Source organism: Porites lutea, chromosome 8 (genome assembly GCF_958299795.1).
Source record: "Porites lutea chromosome 8, jaPorLute2.1, whole genome shotgun sequence".
NCBI lineage: Eukaryota > Metazoa > Cnidaria > Anthozoa > Scleractinia > Poritidae > Porites > Porites lutea.
The window spans coordinates 22049429-22074473 of record NC_133208.1 but is presented as its reverse complement, the minus strand read 5'-3'; the positions used below and the strand labels follow the sequence as shown (position 1 = coordinate 22074473).

Genomic DNA, 25045 nt, shown 5'->3' with positions numbered 1-25045 from the left:
GATTTATTTACCCGTGATTCATGATATTACACGGAAAAAACTTCTCCTGGAAGGAGACACTCACATTGAAGCCATGAGAAAAGGACAAAAATATTTTGCAAACAGTACCAGCTATCGTAAAATATAATTACTATGTGTAAAGTGATTTAAATTACAAAACAAATTTGGCCAAATGTACAAGTTATATCTTCTATTTTTCCTAAATAATTTAACCTCAGTTTGTGTAGCGTGTTTAATGATTATATTTCATGAAAGATTCTCTAAACAGATTTACGGCGGCGAGGGTAAGAGCTGAAATCTAATGCCGATGTTTTATTGCTTTTAGACTGGTATATATGAGAGTGTAATAGTCAAATACGGATGAAAGAGCAAGAGGGTTTGAAGTTGGGGGGTGGGGGTAGGTGATAATAATATGAGTTGGTTAGTGTGGGTCATGGAGTGGACATCTGTCTTAGTTATAATACTGCGCATTCCAAAAACAAAAGCCAGGCAAAATACAGGAAACAAAGAGGAAGAGCCGCGCAACAAAAGACCACAGACAAAGTAAGCTGTTTCATTGTATTAATCGTTCTCAAAACAAACTAACGATTCACCTTTAGACTTTTATCGTCATTTCCTGTTAACTCATGAAGTCCGTGCATAACAGCATGTACATTGTATATAGGTAATTAAACTTGAAACTTTTAAAGTGACGTCTCTTTTCTGTCTAAACAGCTGGTTAAGTTCCATAAGAAGAATCGCATTTGCGGTCGTGAGTTACATCTTTTAACTATACCTTGCATGACTCACCCGTTTCTGCTTTTTTTTAGATTAATCCTGCATTGGCACCTTGTAGGTAATCATAACAAAACGGAACGTACCTGAGGAAAGTCGATCTTTTTACATTCTGTTCCGGTAGTCCAAGAGTCCAGGGAAGTGGTTCTCAGTTGCGCTCCTTTTGGAGCAGATTGTAGGGCAATCCAGTTTATCTCAGCAGTTGAATTTGAGCCGTTACTGTACTCGTAGATACAAGCGCGGAATTGAGTTCTATCTGCCGATTCCACCCAAATAGAAGCACCATTACCACGGGCCTGGTTGTTAACCGAGTGACCAAACACAGCAAAGGCTTTTACTTGCTTTCCACCAGAGAACGATTCAGCGAAGGTGATTGTCTCACAAGCGAACAACCCTGGACTTTTGACAGTGACGTTGGTTTTTCCAGCTTTGAAACTTATTGCTATTATAAAGAGAAGAAAAATGTCCTAGTAAAAGTAAGCTCCCGTTGCTTCTGGGCTATTTACGGTGGCTGCAATATCTTTTAATAATTTCAAAACGTCTTGAGCGCAATGGCCTTGAAAATAGTTCCGTAATTTACCCTTTCCTTGCGCGTCCCACCCCCGATTCCTGCGTCCTTTCTTGAAACTAATGAAACTTTCATCAATTTTACCGTAGAAAATGACCATCAAATATCAGCATTCAAAAGCATATTCTTAAAACTTTTCAATAAGCAAATACTTCATGGTACCTTGACTTCCCTGAGCAAGAAGCACAGCAATGCATACCGCGTAGATGACAAACAGAAGGCGTTGCTCTCCCACCATCTTGGCTTAACTGAAGAAATGCTTCCTCTCATGCGAATAATATACAGATTGTCTTTACGTGAAGGCATCGTTTCTGTTGCGTGGACAGATTATGGAGAAGTAAAGCACTGAATTACCTAAAATGGACATAATTTATCATAGTCCTGAAGTTAAGGTCGAGTAAAGGGGGGGGAATTACTCTTCGAAGAATTGGCCTAAGTATTGCAGTAAATCATCCTGATTTCACAAAAAAACGACCAAAAAATGGAAGAGAGAAGAACGTACGGGAACGCCCTCAGACCCCTTCTGCTTCCAAGTTTTCCTCCCCCTCTGACTATTTTGCCCCTTAGAGGATAGTGGTTTAATCCTGACGTTTTAAATAAACATCTTCCATGCACTTATACATGTACATCATTAGTTACTGTCCACAAACAATAAGGGGATTTTTACATATACTAACCTTAGTTCTTTACCTTTCCCTTTTCCTCCAAAGACAACTTATCAAACTGCATGTTAAATGCTTGACTTTAACTTTTCGCTTTAATTCAATGTTCCCGTGATGTACTATTTTGCTTTGCCCTTCAAGTTTCAAGAGCTGCAGCTTCTTTTTGTGTCTGATATATTGCAAAGCTCATTAGCTGTTTATTCGCTTCTCTCAAAATGTGCACAGAAAATCTGACTTGCTCCATGAAGAAAAAGGAAAATTAAGTTCCATCACTGCACTGCCATGCCAAAGTGATACATAGCGATTGTTTATGCATTACTACTGTGAGGCACTTGTCAGAAATTTGTTTTTCATGACGTGTCAGCTATATCCTTTAGTGTCTTTGTGTATAAGCGTCGAAAGAGGAGATTAGTGATCAATCCTTTTTTTTTTTTTTTCGAATTAAGAAGCTTTCCAAAGCATTAAAACGTAAAGGGAATGTTTGGTATTTGTAATGTAATCACAACAAATAATTATGATTTAAACCAACGTGGAAGCAACTTAGACGAATTTAGAGGAGCAACTTAGTTACGGAAGTTGTTCCCCTGAAACTGACAATACTAGTTTCAAGTTGGATGATTAATGCCATTTGCATCCGTCAAATTCTATCGCTGTCGAAAGTGATACCCATCATCCTTGCAAGGCTGTCTTCAATTCACAGTGCTGGTGGCGTGATTAGCAAGCGCTAGTCGCGGCATCTTCCCTTGCTTAGCGTGGCGGTTCCGTCACCAAATAGGTCACTTTAGCGCTCTTATTAGCTACCTCCCATTCCCTCCCCATTTCATCTACCCAATCCTTCTCAATACCGCTGGGTTCAGTATTTTTCTTTCTTTTTTTTTTTCACCAATATTTAATAATTCATTTCGTTTTTCGGAAGTATACTTCCCACTATAATCCCACTGTATATTTTTGGTTTGTTCACGATTCTTTACAATAATCTGAACTTCAGAGAAGCGAAGGTCATCCATAATGACATGAAACCTACCCGCACTGCCCTAATCACCCGTTAGGTTTCGCACGTTTCATTACCTTTGTTTCAGTGTTGATTTTTTATCTCCACATTTTCTTATGTAGTGTACTTTTTTACCGATTGTGATATGTCTAGTAAGGTCAGTTGACTAATCATTTATGAACGCTGACACCAAAAATCTCTTGACCAAAGCACACCAGGCCGGTACATTTGATAACATACGCACAACGAATTGATTTCAGGCCCCTTGGGTTTTTCAAGAGAGAATGTGTGGTCCCGACGTCCTTTCTCTGTTGATGTGTAGAGATGGTGCTTATTAAAGCTCTGCAGTCATTCTGCAGTCTTGAATGCCAGCATGAGGTCAAAGTAAGGAAAAAAATTATCGGTGCAGCGTAACTAGACTGTTCACAGACTTCAGAGATCGTCGAGCGCGTATGAAATAAAAACCGCGGGTTATTCAGGCGTGCTCGTCGATTTTCGGGAAGGCACAAGCAGAAGCATCATTAGAAAAAGACCCTTAAGCGTTTTTTTTTTTTTTTCTGAGAACCAATCCAAATTTACTTCGTAACTAATTTGGAATCACTGATAAGTGAGACTGTCGCGCTTATGTTATGAAAACTTTGTCTCGAGATGTAAACAAAGCGCTAAAGGGGCAATAACAGTTTTATGAAGTAAAATTTGACGAAAATCGGAATTCAAAATAGTCAGGGTAACCAGACAAGCCAAAGGCGACTGATCATGATAAGTATCTACGGGCCTGGCACTTTGGTGATGAAAGATTGCGCGTTTTCAAAAAAATAGGCTGATTAATTTGGCAACATAACGGGAACGTCAGTTGACTACGGCGCGCGCAAATCAAACAGCTGGCTTGACCAATGGCAGAGCGGCAATTTGAGCACTGGAAGTCGTGTTTATTCCTTTCTGCTCGCTTTCCCGACGTCAACTGACGTACCCGTCCTGTTGCTAAATCAGCCTAGTGTGTGTCAACATTACGCGACCTTATTTTTATCCGATAGTTTTCAAAGGTTGCTATGAATAACATATAGTATATTTTTGCAATGATCACTGAGACGGAAAACTAATATCGAATTTTTAAAGAAAGTTTTCGCAAAGAAAGTTAGTAGTGTATGCCATAGTGCAGCTTAGCGCGCACAAATGACAACACACTTGTCGGCTCCGCTACCTGTAAATATGAATGTTTTGGTTCATTGATTTTGTTATGTAAAAAATTTGACGGCGGAGTGTGTAACTGTTGAGTTATGGATGTACTGAGAGAACTGTTTAAGGACTTGACGGATTCTTTATCAGCTACTTTTTAGTACAGGGATGCCTTCAATTCTTTGATTCCATATTAGGGCAAAAAAATATCCGTCCTTTGATTGGACGGCCAAAAAACCCCAGCATGTTTCTAAACAAATGAAAGGAATTTGGACGCTTCAGGGTGAATTATATGAGTATATGATTCTGGTACAACCTACAGTCAAAAGATTGATGCTTCAGATCAAGAAACGGTCTAAATGTTATAACCACACTTAGCAGACGGGTAATCCTGTGTACAAAAATTGCTTGTTACTTCAAAAATTCACGTTTTTAAACTTTAATTATCCTTCAGAAAGACCAGCTTTCCCCGCTTCAGCAATTGATATGATACATCCTCATATCTGAACATTAGCGTTAGGCCAAAAATTATATGTACTATATAACACATTGTGAAGGCGAACTAAGTGCAAGTCCATTGCACCGCCTTTAGTTAACAACTACATGACCTCATCGATTTGGAAAAGTCGCATATAAAGCCCTGGGGATCATATGTCTTACAAGGGGTTGTCTACAGATGTACCGGCCGATATCTCAGTCGACTGTCGGTCACATATAGGTAGCTACATCGGTAGAGTGTTGGTAGTGAGTCGGTCAAGGGTTAGTCGATATCGGTGGATATATCGACAGCCATGTCGAACGACGGTCGACCGAGGTAGATCCGTGTCGGTGATCCGTCGGCGAAGTAACGGCCAATCCGTCATCGACCGACTGTCGACTGATGGAGTGTAGCAACCAACTCTCGTTGGAGAATCGATCCTCCGAGACTCGACCAATGTACTCTCCACCGATATAGCAACCGATATGTCAACCGACAGTCGACCGAGATGTCCGCTGATGCATCGGTCTGCAATTCCGTTCGTACAAACGGATTATCATCTAAAGCTGTAACAGTTTAGCAATGAGGATCGAACTTACGAAACTACGACGTCGACGGCAACGGCAACGTCAAAAAGCAATAGTTTTAGTTAGCAAAACAACGACTCTACACGTGCATCACGCTTTTTTGTACATTCCTTTGCCGTCCCTGCACGACTACCACGTGAAATGACCAAATTTTAAGTTTTTTTGAGGACGGGAACGGCAAGGCGATAAATTCTACCATCTCTGCCTGCACTCGGGTACGGCCCCCTATCTTCAGCTCCAACATAAATTCCCTTCTTTCAAGTGACTGGGTGACTTGGGATAATCGCGAAGTGGTTTGAAAGGACGCGAAGTCAATTTTTCAGCCACGTTTTCATTGGTGTCGCCGTTGTCGGATCGTAAGGTCTCTACTGTTATCAAAGGGAGGGAGATACGGAAAAATTTCAAGTCGACTTGAGATTGGTAAATCATTCAAATAGCTGCAAGTCTCGTTAGGCTCGTTTTCAAAAAATCGGTGAGATGTACTTTACATGGTAACTAAGGAGTAGTACTGAGAGTTGGCTGTGAACTTATCGTTCGTCAAATGAACCAACTCAATTACCTGCTCCCAGTTGGCTTGTTGGCTCAATTAGTAGTAAGCGCTGAACCGTTATCGGAGCGAGATCAGGGCTTCAAATCCAGGACATAGCACAAGGACCACAAGCCTGAATTATTTAAGGCTTTCATTTCGCAAATGCAAAGTTGAGTCTAAAGCTCTGATGATCTTCTTAACGTTCGCAACATTTAACTTTATTGATTACTTTTTCAGGGTGTTCTATATATAGCTGATTGATCAATAAATATTGCTTCAGATTGCAGAAAATTGTGCCCTTGGCAGTTGTTGCTTGGTGGCCAAGGAAGTTGAGTTTCGCATGCCCAAATGCCCAATAACCATAGAATTGCCAGTTCCCGATGCGCAAAGCAACCTTCATTAAATCAGTTATATACCTAGTTTGACTTGCTACAGAAAGTTCTGTTACCAATTTTCGTCCACTGGTAATCTTTAAATCAGCCTAATATAATATAGCACAGAGCCAAGAACTCAGGTATGGGAGCGCTATAAAAAAAATGTTATAATATAATAATAATAAGTTGATCATATTTATTAATACAATAAGTTTATTAAAATATCCCAAATTGGGATTTTGAAAGTTAATTTACAACCATCAGAAGAAGACCTAATTACAATACTCTTAATATAAAAACACTACTAAAACCTATCAAGATGAACTAACATAGATATGATCCTAAAAACATATTACATAAGTCGAAGTATAGACGCCCAAAGTTCCCTACGGGCACGATGTTTAAAAAGATCAATTTTCATACTGTTCTTAGTGTCCTCGTTTAACTTATTATCAATACTATTATTATTATTTTATTGTTATTATTCATTATCAATAAACCGCACTACTTGCCGATACGTGACTTAATTTCCTTTATTAACCATGCAGTCTTTTTTCTGTCTTTGCTAATATGTACTAGATACTGAATTGAAGTTTAACCCTATTCAGACTGGGCTTTTTTGGTCAATCTGTGACTGGGGGGCTCCTCGGACCCCCCCCCCTGTATCTCTGGAACCAATAATGCTAGGGTCATGACATTTACACACAATGATCATATCCGTACAAAGAAGCCCCACACCCAGTTTTGACTTGCCACGCCCAATGATGACGTCACAGTGACGTCATATTCCGATTTTTCAATGTTTCTTATTATTTTTCCATTTAGATACGTAAAATATCAATAATATTGGTAAAGTCATCTCTTTATTATCCTTTCTTATGAACTAGTAACAAGGAAACACTTGTACAGGGAGAAAAAGCAATAGGAAGCAATAAAATTTAAAATTTGAAATGGTTGTCCGCCATCTTGGATCCGCCATCTTGAATTTCCGTTTTTTTTGTTAAAATTATCATTTAAAGCAACTTTCAAAGGGGAAAAAGCTCAGAATGTATACAAGAAGTATCAAACTAATGTTTATTACCCAAACAAATGACTTTGGAAGTGTTATTTGGAAAATAGAGCAGCATATTTGTCATAGCAAAAAAGTGACAAATTTTACCCCACCCCTCCCCCCCAAATATTCGATGTTAAAACATTTTGATGTAATTCAAAAATTAGTCCCAAGAAAAGACCATTTTAACAAAAAAAAGCACTATAAGTGTAAAAACGCGATCTTAAAACAAAAAAATCACCATTTTTTAAATTTTTTTTATGTGTCAGAAACTGGTTGCCATGGCAACATGATTAATCACATGGACATGGTAATTATACCAAAATGTTCCTAGATAAATTTTAGGAAAAGTCAGAAAGTTTGAACGTCATAGCTCTTTCGGTGTAGGAGTTATCACGATTTTGCCGGAGAGGGGGGTTCGAAAAGCCCCCCCCCCCCCCCTCCCAGTCTGAATAGGGTTAAGGTATTTTGAGATGGATATTTAAGAAAATATTTAAAAACTCTACAGGTCAATTGATTAAATTCAATAATATTAATTGAGGCCGAGGTGAATAATTGCTTTAAGTATATACTAAAACAGTGGATAGTGTTTTTCGCGCGCTCTGATTGGCTACTCAATCAGTGAATATCCTGCACTATTCACTGACTCACCTCCAGTTCCTCCGAGCGAGAGACGCCAAACTCGCGTAAGTTGCAAAGTGCCTTCCCGGTTTTCTGCCTTAACAAACAAAGAAATTTCACAACTAATCAAGCAAGCTGTTTCCGAAATACACGAAGAAAGTGACGAAGCTCGGGTTGGGTGGCTTTTTGACTTGAATTTATCGATAAAACCGGCGAAAAAGTTTTGTTGTTTACAAATGCAAATTAAGTTTAAGTCTTGCGTTACTTTTTTGAGTTGACTTGTTCATAAATAAGCTATCTAATAATCTTTTTTACAGAATGATTTTAAATACAAAAAGAATTCACAACTCCTTTTGAGGAAATTTCCCCGCAAGAGCTAAACAAATGCCTTCAAAAGTTTTATTTGCCGGCAAGAAAAAGCGACGACAGCGGCCGTTCGGTCATTGCGCGCCAAAATTGTAATCGTTGCAGGCAACAGTAAATGAGTTAAAAATCATCATTTTTGGGCTCAATTATCTCACTGTTTTAGTATATACTGAAACAATTAATCACCTCAGTGTCGGTGGCTAGTGATGCATAGCCAACGCTAACGCGGCTTCGGTAAATATCCATCACTAGCCACCGCCACTTCGGTGAATAATTGTTATATATACACACCAAGTGATCTAAAAACTCGCTAGTAGCATCACTGCTCAACCTATATTCCTTTAGTGAAATCAATAAAAAAGGTCCACCCAAACATTACAATGGCCTGATCGGACGCTTCTGCTATTGTGTGTTCTCAAACGGCGCGATGTGAAATGATAGACTTTTCTCTGAGCCTGTCGACGCAACCATCCAGAAATCTCGACCACTAATATAACGTACCGTTAATCGCTTTTTGTACGTTCAGTTCATTTCTACGCTCTCTTCACTTCAAAGCTACAAGTGCGTGCCAAGCGAAGAATTCGCCTGGATCAAGTTTCCCGAAAACTGACGTCACAAGGTAAAGCGTTTTCTGATTGGACGTATCCCTAACGACACACACCCGTCACACCGCCGGCTAGAAAAATTAAAATAAATTTACCGGTCAAAAATAGCGTACTGCAGGCGAGAAAAGGTCGTTTCCCGACTGACCACCTAACCAGCAGAAACCAGAAACGGGCTTTGAGAAAGTCAAGACGAATTCTTGCGTGGACATGTAGCCGTAAACATAAGACGCGCAAAAGTTACTCTCCCCTGTCTCGCTCTCTGTTTTCAGCCTCGTTTGACTGCTCGCGCGTACTTGAATACGCAAAAATACGGACTGTTTTGCAGTCTAAGTATTTTCAAACATGGCAAATCATAGTTTTTTTTTGAAAGCTTTAACCTTTAACATCCATGGTTTAAAAGAAAACGTCGAAAGTTTAAATTACAAGCCCTTCTGAGAAGAAACGTAGACCTTTATTTGCTTCTGTCACCGTGTGAATGAGAACGTTTTTTTGTCGCCTCTTGCATATGATGTCAACAGCGGCTTCGATCAAGGTGAGCGTTGTTTAATATCTGCAGTGTTCTTTGCCTTAATTATTAACTTGTTGGTGCTTACAATGTTCTCCATCAATTAACTTCTATTTATAGGCAAAAATAGTCTTGCGAGGAAATCCCAAGTTCACAAAACAGTCAGAAGGCGGCCTCGTTTTCCTCTGTAGTGGGAAACATTGCCGTTCGAGCGTATAAAAAGTCAGCTAAAATGAATAACTTCACAACAAATCGCGCTGTTTATACACCATGAAGTCTTTCCTTACCTTCAAAATCATCATGACTAGGATATTCTTGTATTTTTTTAAAAAGTTCCGCCTTAATCTGAAACTTTGGCAAAACACCCAGCTTACGACAGCGATTTTGTTTTGCTTTATATTCACCGCCTAGCGCGGTGAATATTTAAGCAATAGACCACACTTTCTATGGGTTTACCGGCGTGACAACCCACGCGGGATGTTGGGAGAACACTCGAAAAGCTTGTAAATCACTCGCCTTCGGCTCGTGATTTACAAGCTTTTCTCGTGTTCTCCCAACATCCCGCGTGGGTTATCACGCCGGTAAACCCATAGAAAGTGTGGTCTATTGCTTTCATAATATAACTTTTTGTAGAACGGAGCCTTTTAGGTTAAAAATGTGGTTTTAGTACCGTGATCAAGCCATGTCTTCTCTCTAAAGTCACCATAAGCCAATCATGACTCACGATTTAAAAGCGCCGAACCTTCTCAAAACTCAGTTCAGTCAAACAACAAACAGCAGCACTTCAAAACACAAGTTTTTGCACTCATTACATGATACCTTATGAAAGCTGTTTTTCAGGAAAAGTCAACAAATATTCATGCGAAGGTACAATGAAGTTTGTTTACTACAGAAGTAAAAAATGGAACATCAAACTGTACGCAGCTGTATTATGTTGAGTCGATCCGTAAACATTTCGTGCTTACAGACGAAACTGGCAGCTGTTGTAATGGAGGACTTCATTTACTTTTTACAAGGTGCAGTGCATGGTTTAAGATCTGTTTTCTGGACTTTATCATGATCAAGACATGTTGCGGTAACGACGCAGCTGCATTTGCGAAGTTGTCGCATGCATGTAACGTATGCATGTACCACGACCGATGGAAATATGTCTGCAGTGGTAGCTCTAAATTTCGAGAAAGGTTTCTTTGCCGTAGCCACATATTAGCGTTAACATTTGTCGATTTGTGAAGTCAGGTGGTTTGAAGTAGGTTATGGCATCGATATTACCGAATAATTTGTAGAAATGTTGGAAAAAAACCAGCGCTAAACTCTGACATCTCTCATCATCGTTTACAGCTTGTTTACAATCTGCAGCGGCCGATTTTGTACCCTAACTTGATCAGATATCTCTTTTCGGAACAATTTCTTTCATTCAGGAATTTAATTTTGACATAAAATAAATCAAGAATGTTAAAACTATCCGTTTTGTTGCTGGTGGGCACATGGTTAAGCTTTCCTAAAGACTTTCTACACCAGAAATTCACACAGTTGTTGTCTTTCTCTGCGATTTGGCATCGTCGTGAAATGTAAACTGTTTTCCACCTTTTACTTTATAACTTTTAAAGCTATGGCAGTAGCGAATTGTGATGCTCTGTAATAAAATGTGGAAACCAACACTTTTTAATATTAAGAAGGGCTGGGTAAGTAACTTGTTCTGTTTTTTATTCTTTCTAAAATCGTTGTTTGCAGATCAATAGCCCGTTTTGTTTATGGCTCGTGTTCCGGGTGCCTTTTTCTATGGGTTTACCGGTATAATAAACCATAGGTTTTTGACCAATCAGATCGCGCGTACTATCTCAGTTATTTTATAAAACGTCATAGTCCGCGATAGGTAACCAATCAGATTGCTTGAATCACCAAGATCACTGCGTGTGTATATGCTAAAAGGAGATATATCAATACTTGTTGTGTTTAGTGACTTCCCCAATAGTGGAGATCACGATAAGGTGTACCTCTAAGGTAGTTAGCACATAATATGAACCGCAAGAAGAGAGTTGACTGTACCTATAGTCTTTATGCATTTCGTTTTCGATTTTACAGAGTGCATCCGTGTACAGATCAATATTGAAAAAAGTAGGCAGATTCATACCCATCCCTTCCCGCACATCTTCTAAGTTAAAACGTCCGTCTATCGTAGATTATTTAGCAACTGCATGGCGTTCATGGGCTCCAGTGTATACTTATGATCACCGTGAAAAGTCACACAGAAAACTGCATTGCTAATTTAATGTATTATTTTGACTTCCTTTTAAGTTTTATCACCAATTTATTTCTTACTTGGTCTTCAAAACAGCTTAAAAGAAAATCTATCCTCATATTAAGTTTCAAGAAAACTGTTTTTGCTTGCTAACGCGATCGAGTAGTACGTTGTGCTATATTTAAGTGCTATAAAGTTTTTTTTTTCCCTTCGCTTAATTAAAGTTATACAAATTCAGATATTGAAGTTAAGTGCACTTTTTTTATTTTTTTTATTATTTTTTTGTTTCTTTCTTTAATACAATGAAGCCTCCTTAAGTGAAATGATAGAATATGTAATACTTTACTTGCACCTTGTTTTTAGTTAGTGCCACAATAACGGAGAGAACAACCACCAGGTGTACCACTAAGATAGTACACATAATATGAACCACAATTTCTCACTTTGATGTTTGTTGACCAATAACAGCAGTTACTCAACCAGTGAAAACACACCGCCCTGTTGACCTGACCGTCTGCTACTGTAGGGTGTCCACCATTCAACCAGCCGGTTGCATCAGTGTCACACCTGTTGGTAGGTGGACATGAAGTTGGCATTCTTGTGCCGGCGGACCCTTCAAAACGAAACCAACCAGGGCCGATACCTGTGTCACACTGACGGTTGGGCATTCCATAAATTATATTCCTGTCAGCATTGTTCAGATACCCGTAATTTTGACATTCTGACATTAAAAAAGACAATAGTTAAAATGATAAAAACTTGAAGAAGCTGGGAAGCATTGGATAACTATGCGGTTAAAATGTTTTACAACGCTTGTCCCGAGCGGTGAGGAGCGCGAGAAGAAACGACTGCTTTCATAGGCTGAGGCGAGATAGAAAGGCTGCTTTGCCGCTTGCTTGCGCGTTCTCTCTCGTTTGTTTCGCTGGCCACCATAGAAACCACATTTCTCAAGCGCCTGATACGCAGTACTCCAGTACTCAATTAGAGTGCCAGAGATTAATTTTGCTCATCAATGTCATTTAGTTTCATTGAGCGTTCAACACCAAAAAATTTATGTTCAAGTCTTTTCCTGCAATAAATTTCACATATTGTAAAGTAGATAATTATGCTTTATCAATTTGTAATTGTGAAGTTTGCTGAAAAGCCATTTTATGGGGTCGGCTGATAACCTATGACTATAAATTACATAATATTTCATTTCAATAGGATTGCTAAATAAAAAATGATAAAAAATAACAATAAAGTCGGAACAAAAAAGCAACCAAAACAACAAAGGTTGGTCAGATATAATTATGCAAATATATTGTACAACCTCAAGTACACAGTTTAAAGACCAGTTCTCATGAAGGACGACTAAAAATCGTACTCGTCCACTTTTTTTTATGGAGTACTGAACTGTATATATCTTATCTTGGGTGTTTCTTGGTGTTGCGGAAACCGACACTTTTGTTTTGTGTTGTGGGTATTGATTAGTTTTCTTCTCTGCAACACCAAGAACTGACTACCATTATGCAGTGCAGTGCATTATTACAGTGATGTCTATAAGAAGAGGTCCGTTTTTAATCGCTTAACCGCTAGCTTGGATTATTGCCTCTTAATATAAGAGGTTGCGGGAGACAAAAAAATTCAGAAATGTGAGAAACTCATAGTAATTAAAAGGCTGGTTTAGTCTCGTAGCTACGAGACGAGTTTAAGCACAATCTAGTCGGACTTATGGACGATCCGATCGCTACAAGTGGAAGTCACTAGTTGCGATACAAGTATTCACTTATAATCATTAGAAATCTTAAAAAAGGAAACTTTTCCATTATCTTGTTCTTCAAAGCTGGTCATGATCGACACATGTATTCGTTCGTCGTAATGAGGCAAGCGAAAGGGGAAACGACCAGAAAAAGATTTTGTGAAGAATGAATTGCAGACACAATAGCGCGCGCTGATGACAATACTCATGTCATTCCCGCAATACATATACTTTTTAGGCAGTTTGAGTGGCTAATAAAAAAGAAATTGAATTTGATTAATTGGCCGGATCTCGCTTCTGGCTTCGTCGAGAAGAGATCTGGGTAATATTTGCATTTAACTGAAACCCTCTTTAAACAATCAAGGTTAAAGTAACATGCATCTAACGAGTGTAAATAAGGGTCTAGTGAATAGACACATTCCTAATTCTTGTTGTTGATTATTACCGTATGGAATATGAATGCAAGTTTTGCCATCTCCGAATAGAGGTTTAGTAAATAGACATCTTCCTAATATTCGGCGGTTTGATTACCTGATGCTAGATTGCAAGTTCTGCCATTTCCAGTGTAAGGATTGTTACATGAACAACTAAAGGATCCCGCTGTGTTGGTACATGAAGCAAGTGAACTGTGGCAGTTGTGAGTACCGCGAGTGCACTCGTCAATGTCTACAAAAAAGGAACAGTACAGGTAAGCGTAATCATAACCTTTGTAACCGTTTTCTTTGCAAAGGGGAAACAAGTTAAACGGAATTAATTATTTTAAGCTTGATAAAAGGAAAAAGTGATCGCAGGTTTGAACAATCCGTATTGATGCACTTATTGAACGAAAAAAATATCGCACTTACGCACATCCTACGACTTTGCGCATCTTGCCGACCTGGCCCCAGTTGTTCAAAACATGGATAACCCTATCCGGTCGATAAATCTCTATGCAGTGGATACCGCAATTGAGTACCTTATACTTACCTACTGAATAGTGATTACCTGTTGGATAGCGCTGTCCAGCGTTTGTACAACCGGCGCCTGTACTTTATTGCTTACGTAATCTGACTGCTTGACATCGCTTGTCTGTTCGCTTACTCCAAGCGGTCATTTTTACTGTAATTTTTTTCCCATCTAACCAAAACTTTATTAGAAGGGTTAGAAGAGTACCAATAAAGAACGTTGTATTGCTGTTGTTGCCGGTTTACTCAAAAAACAAACATATCAAACAAACGTTTTAAATTAGACTTAAACGGCTCACCAGTGCAGGTGTTTCCATCTCCTGTGAATCCTGCTTTACATGCGCATACGTAAGATCCCACAGTATTACTACACACCGCATTAACGTCACAGCTGTGAGAGCTGGTAGAGCATTCGTCGATATCTACATACAAACATGTTGTTACAATTATAAGAATTCAAAAGCAAGTAGTTTGCATACATACATAATTTTTATTATGCTACACTCGAATTTTGGAGTAGCTTGTAATGTAATATTTTCGAGAAGGGAACCAATACATAAATATACATTAAATACGTTACAAGGAAAAAAATATATGTCTTCACATAAACAATATTTACAACTTTATCGAATAGATATATTTTTAGAAATTCATCTGGTGTATTTTAGTTTTTAGTTTGATGTATTTTTTATGAACACCCATCGTTGGCTGTTTAACTGGGTTACACACAATAGTGTCATCAGATTTTGGGAGTTTTTGCGTGGGATAATTGCTTCATATACTGCTAAAGACAAATTTAGCATAAACACTTTGTCTTTAAATTACACTATCCAACTTACCAGAGCATGTTCTTCCATTACCCGAGTATCCTTGTTTGCAAGCGCATGTGTAAGAACCCAGAGTATTGCCGCACACCGCATTTAAGTCACAGCTATGAGAGTTGGTAGAACATTCGTCGATGTCTAAAACAAAAAAAATTAGATGAATGAAGTTACTCTACTACAAGTAAAAAAGCACTGGTCTACGTTGAAAGAGTTTGATTGCATAATTCAAACGCAAAACTGTGAGATAAATACTTTACAAGAAAAAAAATTTATGTCTTCACAAAAAAGAAACTATATTTACAACTTTATCGAATAGGTACCGTAAAATTCCGAAAATAGGCCCCTCCATATATAAGCCCCTGCAAATATAAGCCCCCCAAAATCGTAACGCAAAAAAACCCTCCGTTAAATCGCCCCTCGGAATATAAGCCCCCGGGCGGCTTGTAATTGGAATTTGCCCTCAAATACAAAGTAAAACAAAGCAAAAATGGTAAATTTCCTTTCCACTACAAGCTAGCCCAACCGATTTTACAACGCAAATTCCCCTCCGTGCATAAGCCCCTCCGAATATAGGCCCCTCCAAACATAAGTCCCTCAAAAAGGGCCTTTGAAAAATATAAGCCCCGGGGCTTATTTTCGGAATTTTACGGTATATTTTTAAAAATTCATCTGGTGTATTTTAGTTTTTAGTTCGATATATTTTTTATGAATACCCATCGTTGCTTGTTTAACTGGGTTACACACAATACTGACATCAGATTTTGTGAGTTTTTGCGTGGGGTAATTGCTTCATATACTGCTAAAGACAAATTTAGCATAAACACTTTGTTTTTAAATTACACTATTCAACTTACCAGAGCATGTTCTTCCATTACCCGAGTATCCTTGTTTGCAAGCGCATGTGTAAGAACCCAGAGTATTACCGCACACCGCATTTACGTCACAGCTATGAGAGTTGGTAGAACATTCGTTGATGTCTACAACAAAAAAAAAAGATGAATGAAGTTACTCTACTACAAGTAAAAACGTACTGGTCTACGTTAAAAGAGTTTGATTGTATAATTCAAACGCAAAACTGTGAAATAATACGTTACAAGAAAAAAAATTATGTCTTCACATAAAAGAAACTATATTTACAACTTTATCGAATAGGCATATTTTTAGAAATTCATCTGGCGTATTTTAGTTTTTAGTTTGATGTATTTTTTATGAATACCCATCGCTGCCTGTTTAACTGGGTTACACACAATAGTGTCATCAAATTTTGTGACTTTTTGCGTGGGGTAATTGCTTCATATACTGTTAAAGACAAATTTAGCATCAACACTTTGTTTTTAAATTACACTATTCAACTTACCAGAGCATGTTCTTCCATTACCCGAGTATCCTTGTTTGCAAGCGCATGTGTAAGAACTCAAAGTATTGCCGCACACCGCATTTAAGTCACAGCTATGAGAGTTGGTAGAACATTCGTCGATGTCTAAAACAAAAAAAATTAGATGAATGAAGTTACTCTACTACAAGTAAAAAAGCACTGGTCTGCGTTGAAAGAGTTTGATTGCATAATTCAAACGCAAAACTGTGAGATGAATACTTTACAAGAAAAAAAATTTATGTCTTCACAAAAAAGAAACTATATTTACAACTTTATCGAATAGGTACCGTAAAATTCCGAAAATAGGCCCCTCCATATATAAGCCCCTGCAAATATAAGCCCCCCAAAATCGTAACGCAAAAAAACCCTCCGTTAAATCGCCCCTCGGAATATAAGCCCCCGGGCGGCTTGTACTTGGAATTTGCCCTCGAATACAAAGTAAAACAAAGCAAAAATGGTAAATTTCCTTTCCACTACAAGCTAGCCCAACCGATTTTACAACGCAAATTCCCCTCCGTGCATAAGCCCCTCCGAATATAGGCCCCTCCAAACATAAGTCCCTCAAAAAGGGCCTTTGAAAAATATAAGCCCCGGGGCTTATTTTCGGAATTTTACGGTATATTTTTAAAAATTCATCTGGTGTATTTTAGTTTTTAGTTCGATATATTTTTTATGAATACCCATCGTTGCTTGTTTAACTGGGTTACACACAATAGTGACATCAGATTTTGTGAGTTTTTGCGTGGGGTAATTGCTTCATATACTGCTAAAGACAAATTTAGCATAAACACTTTGTTTTTAAATTACACTATTCAACTTACCAGAGCATGTTCTTCCATTACCCGAGTATCCTTGTTTGCAAGCGCATGTGTAAGAACCCAGAGTATTGCCGCACACCGCATTTAAGTCACAGCTATGAGAGTTGATAGAACATTCGTCGATGTCTAAAAAAAAAAAAGATCAATGAAGTTAAAAACGCGCTGGTCTACGTTGAAAGAGATTGATTGTATAATTCAAACGCAAAACTGTGTTGGTGGTCATGTATCACTAAGTTGATACTCATATAGTGGGTGGCTATGGCCTTCTATGTGCTATTCAAACCGGGAGGGGAACTTTTGAAGATGAATAACTTCAAAACCGTTCAAGCTATGACCACTAAACTTAGTGACTTCTCCTAAAAATTATTTTAGAAAGTCGTCGTGACGAATACGTCTACATTGACGTAAGCATGGCAACCAGGTTTCGGTGGCCATGTTCTTCAAAAGTTGCATTTTTGTAAAAAAGTAGGTTTTAATTATATTTTTACTACTGGATATATTACACTTAATTAAGTATTATTCTTTTAAAGCTACTCTCACTGTTGACGAAATCTCGGTTCTTTAGTGACTAGTTTCAGAAAAAAAACATGAATTTTTAGTAATATGACTAAATGGCAGATTCTGAGTTCAATCATAGTTAATGGAGTGAAATGGTTACGAAACCCGTCTGAGTCCTTTGCTATATATTTTTGTGGACCTGAAGATGCACAACGTTGCATTCCCAGCATTTTGACCAATAAAAACGTTGCATTAATTTATTTACTCTGTCACAATTTGCCAACAGAAAACAAAGGATTGTGCTCCTTCAGGAAGCTTCCAACATAAACTGCAGCACCGTGATGATGTTTGCCGCTTTTCATCACTATTCTCCTCTAATAACTATGGTTTAATTTTCAACAGTGTTCATTTCTCTTGAAATTGCATATTTTGTAGACTTTTTCGCTTTTAGTGCTAAGCATCCTTTTATACTCAGATAAAGTTTCTTGTTAAAAATTCCTTGATTGACACTTGTCTCAAGTAATTTGGAATACATTTAAACAATTCAGAATGGCGGATCCAAGATGGCTGTTGGTTCCAGTTCCTTTTCGGTGATAAACAAAAAAAGAAGGCTGAATACAGGCCAGTAGGGAGGGGCTGCGACGGGTGCGCTCACTTCCCCCACAGGCTCCAGAGGTCCACTTTTTTATTGATCAACTATTTAAAACAAACTGAATTAATAGTATTTTTCATTTTAATGCAGTGAATGTGCAGTAAAATTGAAAATACTGTCAGAGAGTTGACAAAGCCCACTCACAGTTTCCACAAATATGTCAGTAACCGTCATGTAAAAGTATAAAAAAGGGAATTTGGTAATTGCCTACAAGGCCTTTTTTCCCTTGCTACGATGCTTACTCCTTCATTTTGTCCTTAACGGGCAAGTCTGTTTTGGAGGACTCCTAGTGCAAATTAAGCAAATGTTTTCTTCTCCCCCCTTTTCTTTCCATTTGGCTGCTTCACAGCCAATTACAAGGGGTGGATCTCGGATCCTCTGGTGCTTGAAAGACCCGGAAGGTATGCATTTTTCCTTTTTTTATGTAGCCTTTGTTTGAGGATAGTTTAAAAAATCTGCTGTTTTACTAACCAAAAAGTAGTGTTGACGCGGCACAAGAGTCAAGGCTCTCGTTACTGTCTCCACAAAAAGAAAATTGACCATCTTTTTAACTTTCTCTTTCCATTTTTTGTCTTTTAAAGGTGTATTTTTAATATTGAAATGCAGCTTGTCTTAAAACCACCGCATGGTGATCGCGCGGCAGCAATTTTGTGTAAAATGGATATCCTTCACTAGGGTTTCCAACTATGTTAAAATTGAATATTTGCGAGCATTGAATGTGAGTTACACGTTTCAACCCCTTATCAGAGTTTCTGGTTACAATACAATATAGTGTTGTCAGATTTTGTGAGTTCTTAAGTGGGGTGATTGCTTTATATACAAATGTATGGCTTAAGACAAATTTAGCATAAACACTTTGTTTGTAGATAACACTATTCAACTTGCCAGAACAAGTCCTCCCACTACCCGAGTGTCCTGGTTTTGAAAATATTCACAAGCAAACATTTTTTTATATGCGGCTCCCGCTGCAAGCAACTTTTTTGTGTCTCCGTCTTCCTGCAAACACATTTCTTTACTTACATACAATTTATTTCACCGTTTACAGCCTCTGCAAACAATTTATTTCAAAATTTTCCGCATTTGAGCAAAACTATAATTGTTCATTTTCGTTTTAGTTCAATCGGCCTATTTGTGAATCTGTTAACCGTAGAAACTTTTTCCTTTTTTTCTTATATTTGGATTGTTGTGTATTCCAGTTAACATTTAGTAATCCTGTATTATATACGTAGGATAATACCTTCGCTCTTCGGCCGTCTAAAAATTACCTTTCCATTTCTTTTAGAATCATCAAGTCATTACTGTGGACACCGATCTTGAACAGTATATTGTTATTCATTCCACAACCTCTTGTTCCTTGGCCTTTTAAAAATAATGACCTTAAGCTACGCGTTCGGTGTCTATTTTTAAGAAGGTTTTTGGAGCTCCAGAATTTTCCTAAACTCTTAAAATATCTTAAATAGACTTTTTCTTGAAAATGGTCATAAATCGTAAACTAATCGTGAAAGGTTGGAGAAGAATGCAAGCTAGAAGAATTACCTACAAATTCTTCATACTTAAGGTAATTCAAGGCGTGCAAAAGCAAATTCTGTCATTGAAATTAAGGATTTAACTTGAAGAATTGCCCCATGTAAGGGAATCCAAGACAGTCTTGGATTCTGGATTCCAGGCTGTGGATTCCGGATTCCAGGTACTGGAGTCCAATCTTTGTCAGTGGACTATGGATTCTGGATTCCAATCCTTAGTGGGATTCCGGATTCCTTCAGCTGTATTCTGGATTCCAAAGCCCAAGATTCCAGATTCCACAAGCATAAATTTCACAGATTCCGGAATCCGGATTTCCTTACATGGGGCGATGAAGAATGTTGTTTTGGTGTCGTAAAAGAATACAAATCCTGGTCAAATTTTCATCACAAATTGATCTGGGAAACAACTTTTCCTACCTTTACAAGTTTTCCCGTCACCAGAAAATCCATTCTTGCAAGTACAGATGTAAGATCCATCATTGTTGGTGCAAGTTGCATTGACGTCACAGAGAGGGACAGAAGAAGTACATTCGTCGATATCTGAATGATAAAATTCAGGGTTGGATGTCGAGTACCTTACGAGCAAGCTCTCCCATTGCTGGCAGGCTAACGTTATGTGTTAGCATGTTAACTGGACAAGATCGCAAACTATAAAGCTCGGATTCTAGTCTAGATGTATGCGAGAAAACTTGATTTATACCAGCCTCGTACACAGGCCAGTTTGCGCTATCCGAGTGACCAGAGGAGGTTTGGAACCGAGCGCGATAGCGCGAGGACGTCCTCGGCGAATTTTCCCGACAAGCTTGACAGGTGACGTCACATCCGAAATCGCAGAGGGCGGTTGGGAACGAGGTTGGATTTATGATATTTATCGTTGCTTCAATTGTTTTTCCTGCATTTCCCGTTAAATGACAAAAGAAATGGAAATACCTATTAAATGTTAACAAACAACTACAGATTGGACTCGCGTTTGCAAAGGAACGTTCACATTGTTAACGCAAGTATACCCGTATCAGTGCAACTTCTGACGTTCTCCACCCAGGAGTAACCATTGATTCGACACAAAGACCTTGCCCGGCCCCATGAAAGCCTTTTTCTTACGACCATGCTTTTGACGGGATGAGCATAGAATGTGCTCTATTGTATTCATGAAAGGTAGATCTTACATCTACGACTAATCGAAGAATTTTCGCTCTACCCCAGTACAACAGAAACAAAAACAATTAGTATTATTTTGGTAGTTTTGGCAGAAAGCACCGAAAATAATAGCAAAACGTTAATCTGCGACATCGAATTACGTCCAAACATTTGGCATATAGCATAAAGCATGCAGAACTGAACGACGGTTTAAACGTGCACTTCAACTTATTCAGCGCCAGTCGCCACTACTCCTTTGCCGTAGAAATGTTTTACTCCCACCGAATTCTGATTCAATCCCTCCGCCATTAACATCAACAGATAAACATGACTCTAAAATCCGTTCACAGTTTAACCGTTCACTTCACAGGAAATTTAATAGTCCATCGCAAAATCGAAAATGCGTCGAAGAGCATTATTCTTTTCAAACTTAAGTTATAGACTAACTCATTCTCTTCATCTCAAAAACATTCTCATACAGTCTTCCCTTTTTCTTCATAGCTCATCCATACCTAATTAAAAGCTAAGACTCACCTTCAGTTGTCATATCACAGTAAGCAAGAACAGACGTGCCAGTTTTAATGGAAGAAAACCAATACTTTCGACTGATTGCATGGCCTTCACTCTTCTTTATTTCTAAACAGGTTTCAGCCGGTAGTTCAGGAATAGAACCTAGAGGTACTGAAAGAAGACGTATAATTTCGTTTATTATTTGATAGACAGTCAGTTAGCTACATCAGACCAAATCATACCTCAGGGAAAGCAGCTTCATCACAGCTTTTAAAATAACATAATACTCCAAACTGAATGGTTATCTGATCTGTTGCCCTAGGATATCGGCGCCCAAGTAATTGGACAGTACGCACCATTCTGTACTCTTTTATTGCGACAGTTGCATTTGACTGGGTTACTTTTTAGAAAAATGTTGAAATTATTACAAGTTACGTTTTCACTATAAGTTGTGATTAATTGGTGACACTACTTCGTTAATTCGTGCAATTCTGTCTCTCATCATTAACTCCCGATACGTTTATGGTCGTCTAAATTTGACTCAACTGATTAGAGACCATTGCTTCGACCTTAATCAGCAATGATCAGTTATCACATTTATTTGTAATGAATTGTAAACTGTTTTTCACCTCTGTTCCTTTCACGTTTGTAGTAAAATCTGTCTGGATCTGAAATGAAATCCTCAGGTCTGGCTTCCTTAGTTCTGTTACTAAACTCGCACTTGAGGAGAGAGATCACCCAGTTAAAGCTTTGGCATCGATTATCTTCCCGACAAACTTGTACGCATGTGTGCGGGAGTTCTGCAAACATCGTGTTGTAGATATGTCCCTGTAACATCCAGCCGAAGATGGATACCTCGGATCCGCATTGCTGAGTCACTGTTTTGTAGAGTAGTTGACCCAAGACGAAAATAACTGATATCCGAAAGAGCTTCTTCATTGTCATACCTTTGAAATTTCATGGAGGGGCGCAATATTTTTATTAGACTTAATTTGAATCTTAAGGTGTTTCGATACAGTTTTTCAGAGGCCATACCGATATTTTTCAATCACCTTAAAAGTGGTTTTTTCCTTGTCCGATCGCTATAAAATTTTCACCAGTAATTGGCTATGGATTAAAATTTGTGAAAACGTAGTTTTAAGTAAAATCGATTGTACTATGACAACAATAAAGAAAAAACTTTGAAATTGATAAAAGCCGAATGTTGTGTGATCTAGACCTGCTACTGAAAGTCCAACACTAGGAACTTAAAGTTTGGTGTTTAGCAAACAATCTCCGTAAGAAGTAAAAAATTCTGTATGTTTGAATTTGACTGAAACGAAAATATATTTCAAACCTTAAATTTTCAATAGCCGCGATAGATTATTTAATAAAAACGTTATAAATGACTAAAATTATTCTTAGGTAGCGTAAGAATGAATCAGATGCTTAATATCATATTTTGACGCTAGGAAATTTTTGTGTACTTTCGTTCTTAAAATCAGCATAACGTCAAAACAGTGAATGTTGTAACGCAGATTTTTGACCGGTTCGTAGGATAGGTTTTGTAGTGAATCGATCTTAATGAAAGTTTCAGACATTTTTGTATACATTTTGAAGAACGCAAGAACGAAGGTACACGAAAATTTCCTAGCATCAAAATATGATACTAAGCATCATTCTGACGCTACTTAAGAATAATTTAAGTCATTTATAACGTTTTTAAGTAGCGTCACAATGACGCTTTGTATCATATTTTGATGCTAGGAAATTTTCGTGTACCTTCGTTCTTGCGTTCTTGAAATCTAACCCGTTTTCTCACCACCTGTATAAGTGCAACGTCATTCAGAATTTCGACTTTTAGCGCTTTCTTGTATATCTCCGAAACGACTCGAACGAATTTTTTAAAATCTCTTCACATAATCTTCATAATGTATATAAAAATGTCTGAAACTTTCATTAAGATTGATTCACTGCAAAACCTATCCTACGAACCGGTCAAAAATCTGCGTTACAACATTCACTGTTTTGACGTTATGCTAATTTTAAGAACGAAAGTAAACCAAAATTTCCTAGCGTCAAAATATAATATTAAGCATCTGATTCATTCTTACGCTACCTAAGAATAATTTTATTCATTTATAACGTTTTTATTAAACAACCTATCATGGCTGTTGAAAATTTAAGGTTTGAAATATATTCTCGTTTTAGTCGAATTTAAACATACAGAATTTTTTACTTCTTACAGAGCTTGTTTGCTAAACACCAAACTTTAAGTTCCTAGTGTTGGACTTTCAGTAGCAGGTCTAGATCACACAACATTCGGCTTTTATCAATTTCAAAGTTTTTTCTTTATTGTTGTCATAGTACAATCGATTTTACTTAAAACTACGTTTTCACAAATTTTAATCCATAGCCAATTACTGGTGAAAATTTTATAGCGATCGGACAAGGAAAAAACCACTTTAAAGGTGATTGAAAAATATCGGTATCGCCTCTGAAAAACTGTATCAAAACACCTAAGTTAATTTATACATTTTTAAATTTATCAGTTTCTTGTTATTTCCTTTTCTTGCCCTTTAAACAATATTATAACCGTCTAAAAAAGCAAAGACTGAACAAAAGTTTTTTCTTTATATTAATTTCGATTGCTCGGTAAATTTGAATAAAACTGAAAACAAAGTGTATCTTGTCAGAACGACAACAAAGCGTCCGATTGACAGGGATGCTGAAGATACGATTAAATGGTCCTTAGTGCAACTCGAGACGTTAGAGGTTCACTCGAAATGGCCTTCCTTTCAAAGTTGGAATTTCGCGGGGATGGATATTAATTACCTACAGGATAAGCTTAGGTTCGACAAAAAAAATAGGCTCAAATAGCCTATGTCGTCGATTACACTTACCAAAACTGTGACCATGTTTTAAACCAAGCTTTCAGGTTTTCATAGCTCAGACGTTCATCTCCACCTCGTTTTTTCCTTAACATGTGTGTCGCTCAATATTTATGGACACACTCAAATTCCCATCAATTTGTTATACAATCGGGTACATGAACAACCGCTATGTGGATGACTGAGCCACCACTAATTATCTTCATTATGTATTATTTTTCTTCAAATCGTAAATGTGACTATCATGGAAAGGCCGCGGCCCCAGGGAAGGGAAGATGTTTTTCAAAGATAAGCTACATGTTCCTATGAGGTCCAATATTTTCCGTTTTTGTCACAAATAAAACTTGTCGTCTTTTAGTCTCTTCCCCACTTCTTTCATCTTCCATAGTAAAAAAATATTTTTTCTCTTCAAAGCTACTGAAACGTCGGTACAAAGCATTCTAGAATAATTAATCTTTTCTAAGTATCCCTTCTTGTAATTGATTCGTGGAATATACGTGTTTTTATAACTTCTTTGTCAAAAACTCTTAACAATACCTTAAATATGAAAGATTTTAGTAGAGTGCTTTACAGCAAAAACGAGTTTAAAAAAACGAGTGGCAACAACTTTTTAGGCAACGTTTCAGG

The 25045-nt window shown here is 37.8% G+C and overlaps 1 protein-coding gene across 1 annotated transcript; it reads right to left on the bottom strand.

Annotated features, from left to right (window-relative positions):
- Positions 1 to 11813: 11813 nt before the first annotated feature.
- LOC140945348 (uncharacterized) lies at positions 11814 to 22512 on the bottom strand. The gene is made up of 10 exons (XM_073394384.1): positions 22178 to 22512; positions 21573 to 21719; positions 20319 to 20441; positions 17232 to 17354; positions 16393 to 16515; positions 15890 to 16012; positions 15051 to 15173; positions 14511 to 14633; positions 13799 to 13933; positions 11814 to 12247 (listed from the first exon to the last, which is right to left on the bottom strand). The coding sequence occupies exons 1-10, from the start codon at positions 22491 to 22493 to the stop codon at positions 11886 to 11888; spliced, it is 1698 nt and encodes a 565-aa protein (XP_073250485.1). The 5' UTR covers positions 22494 to 22512; the 3' UTR covers positions 11814 to 11885.
- Positions 22513 to 25045: the final 2533 nt, after the last annotated feature.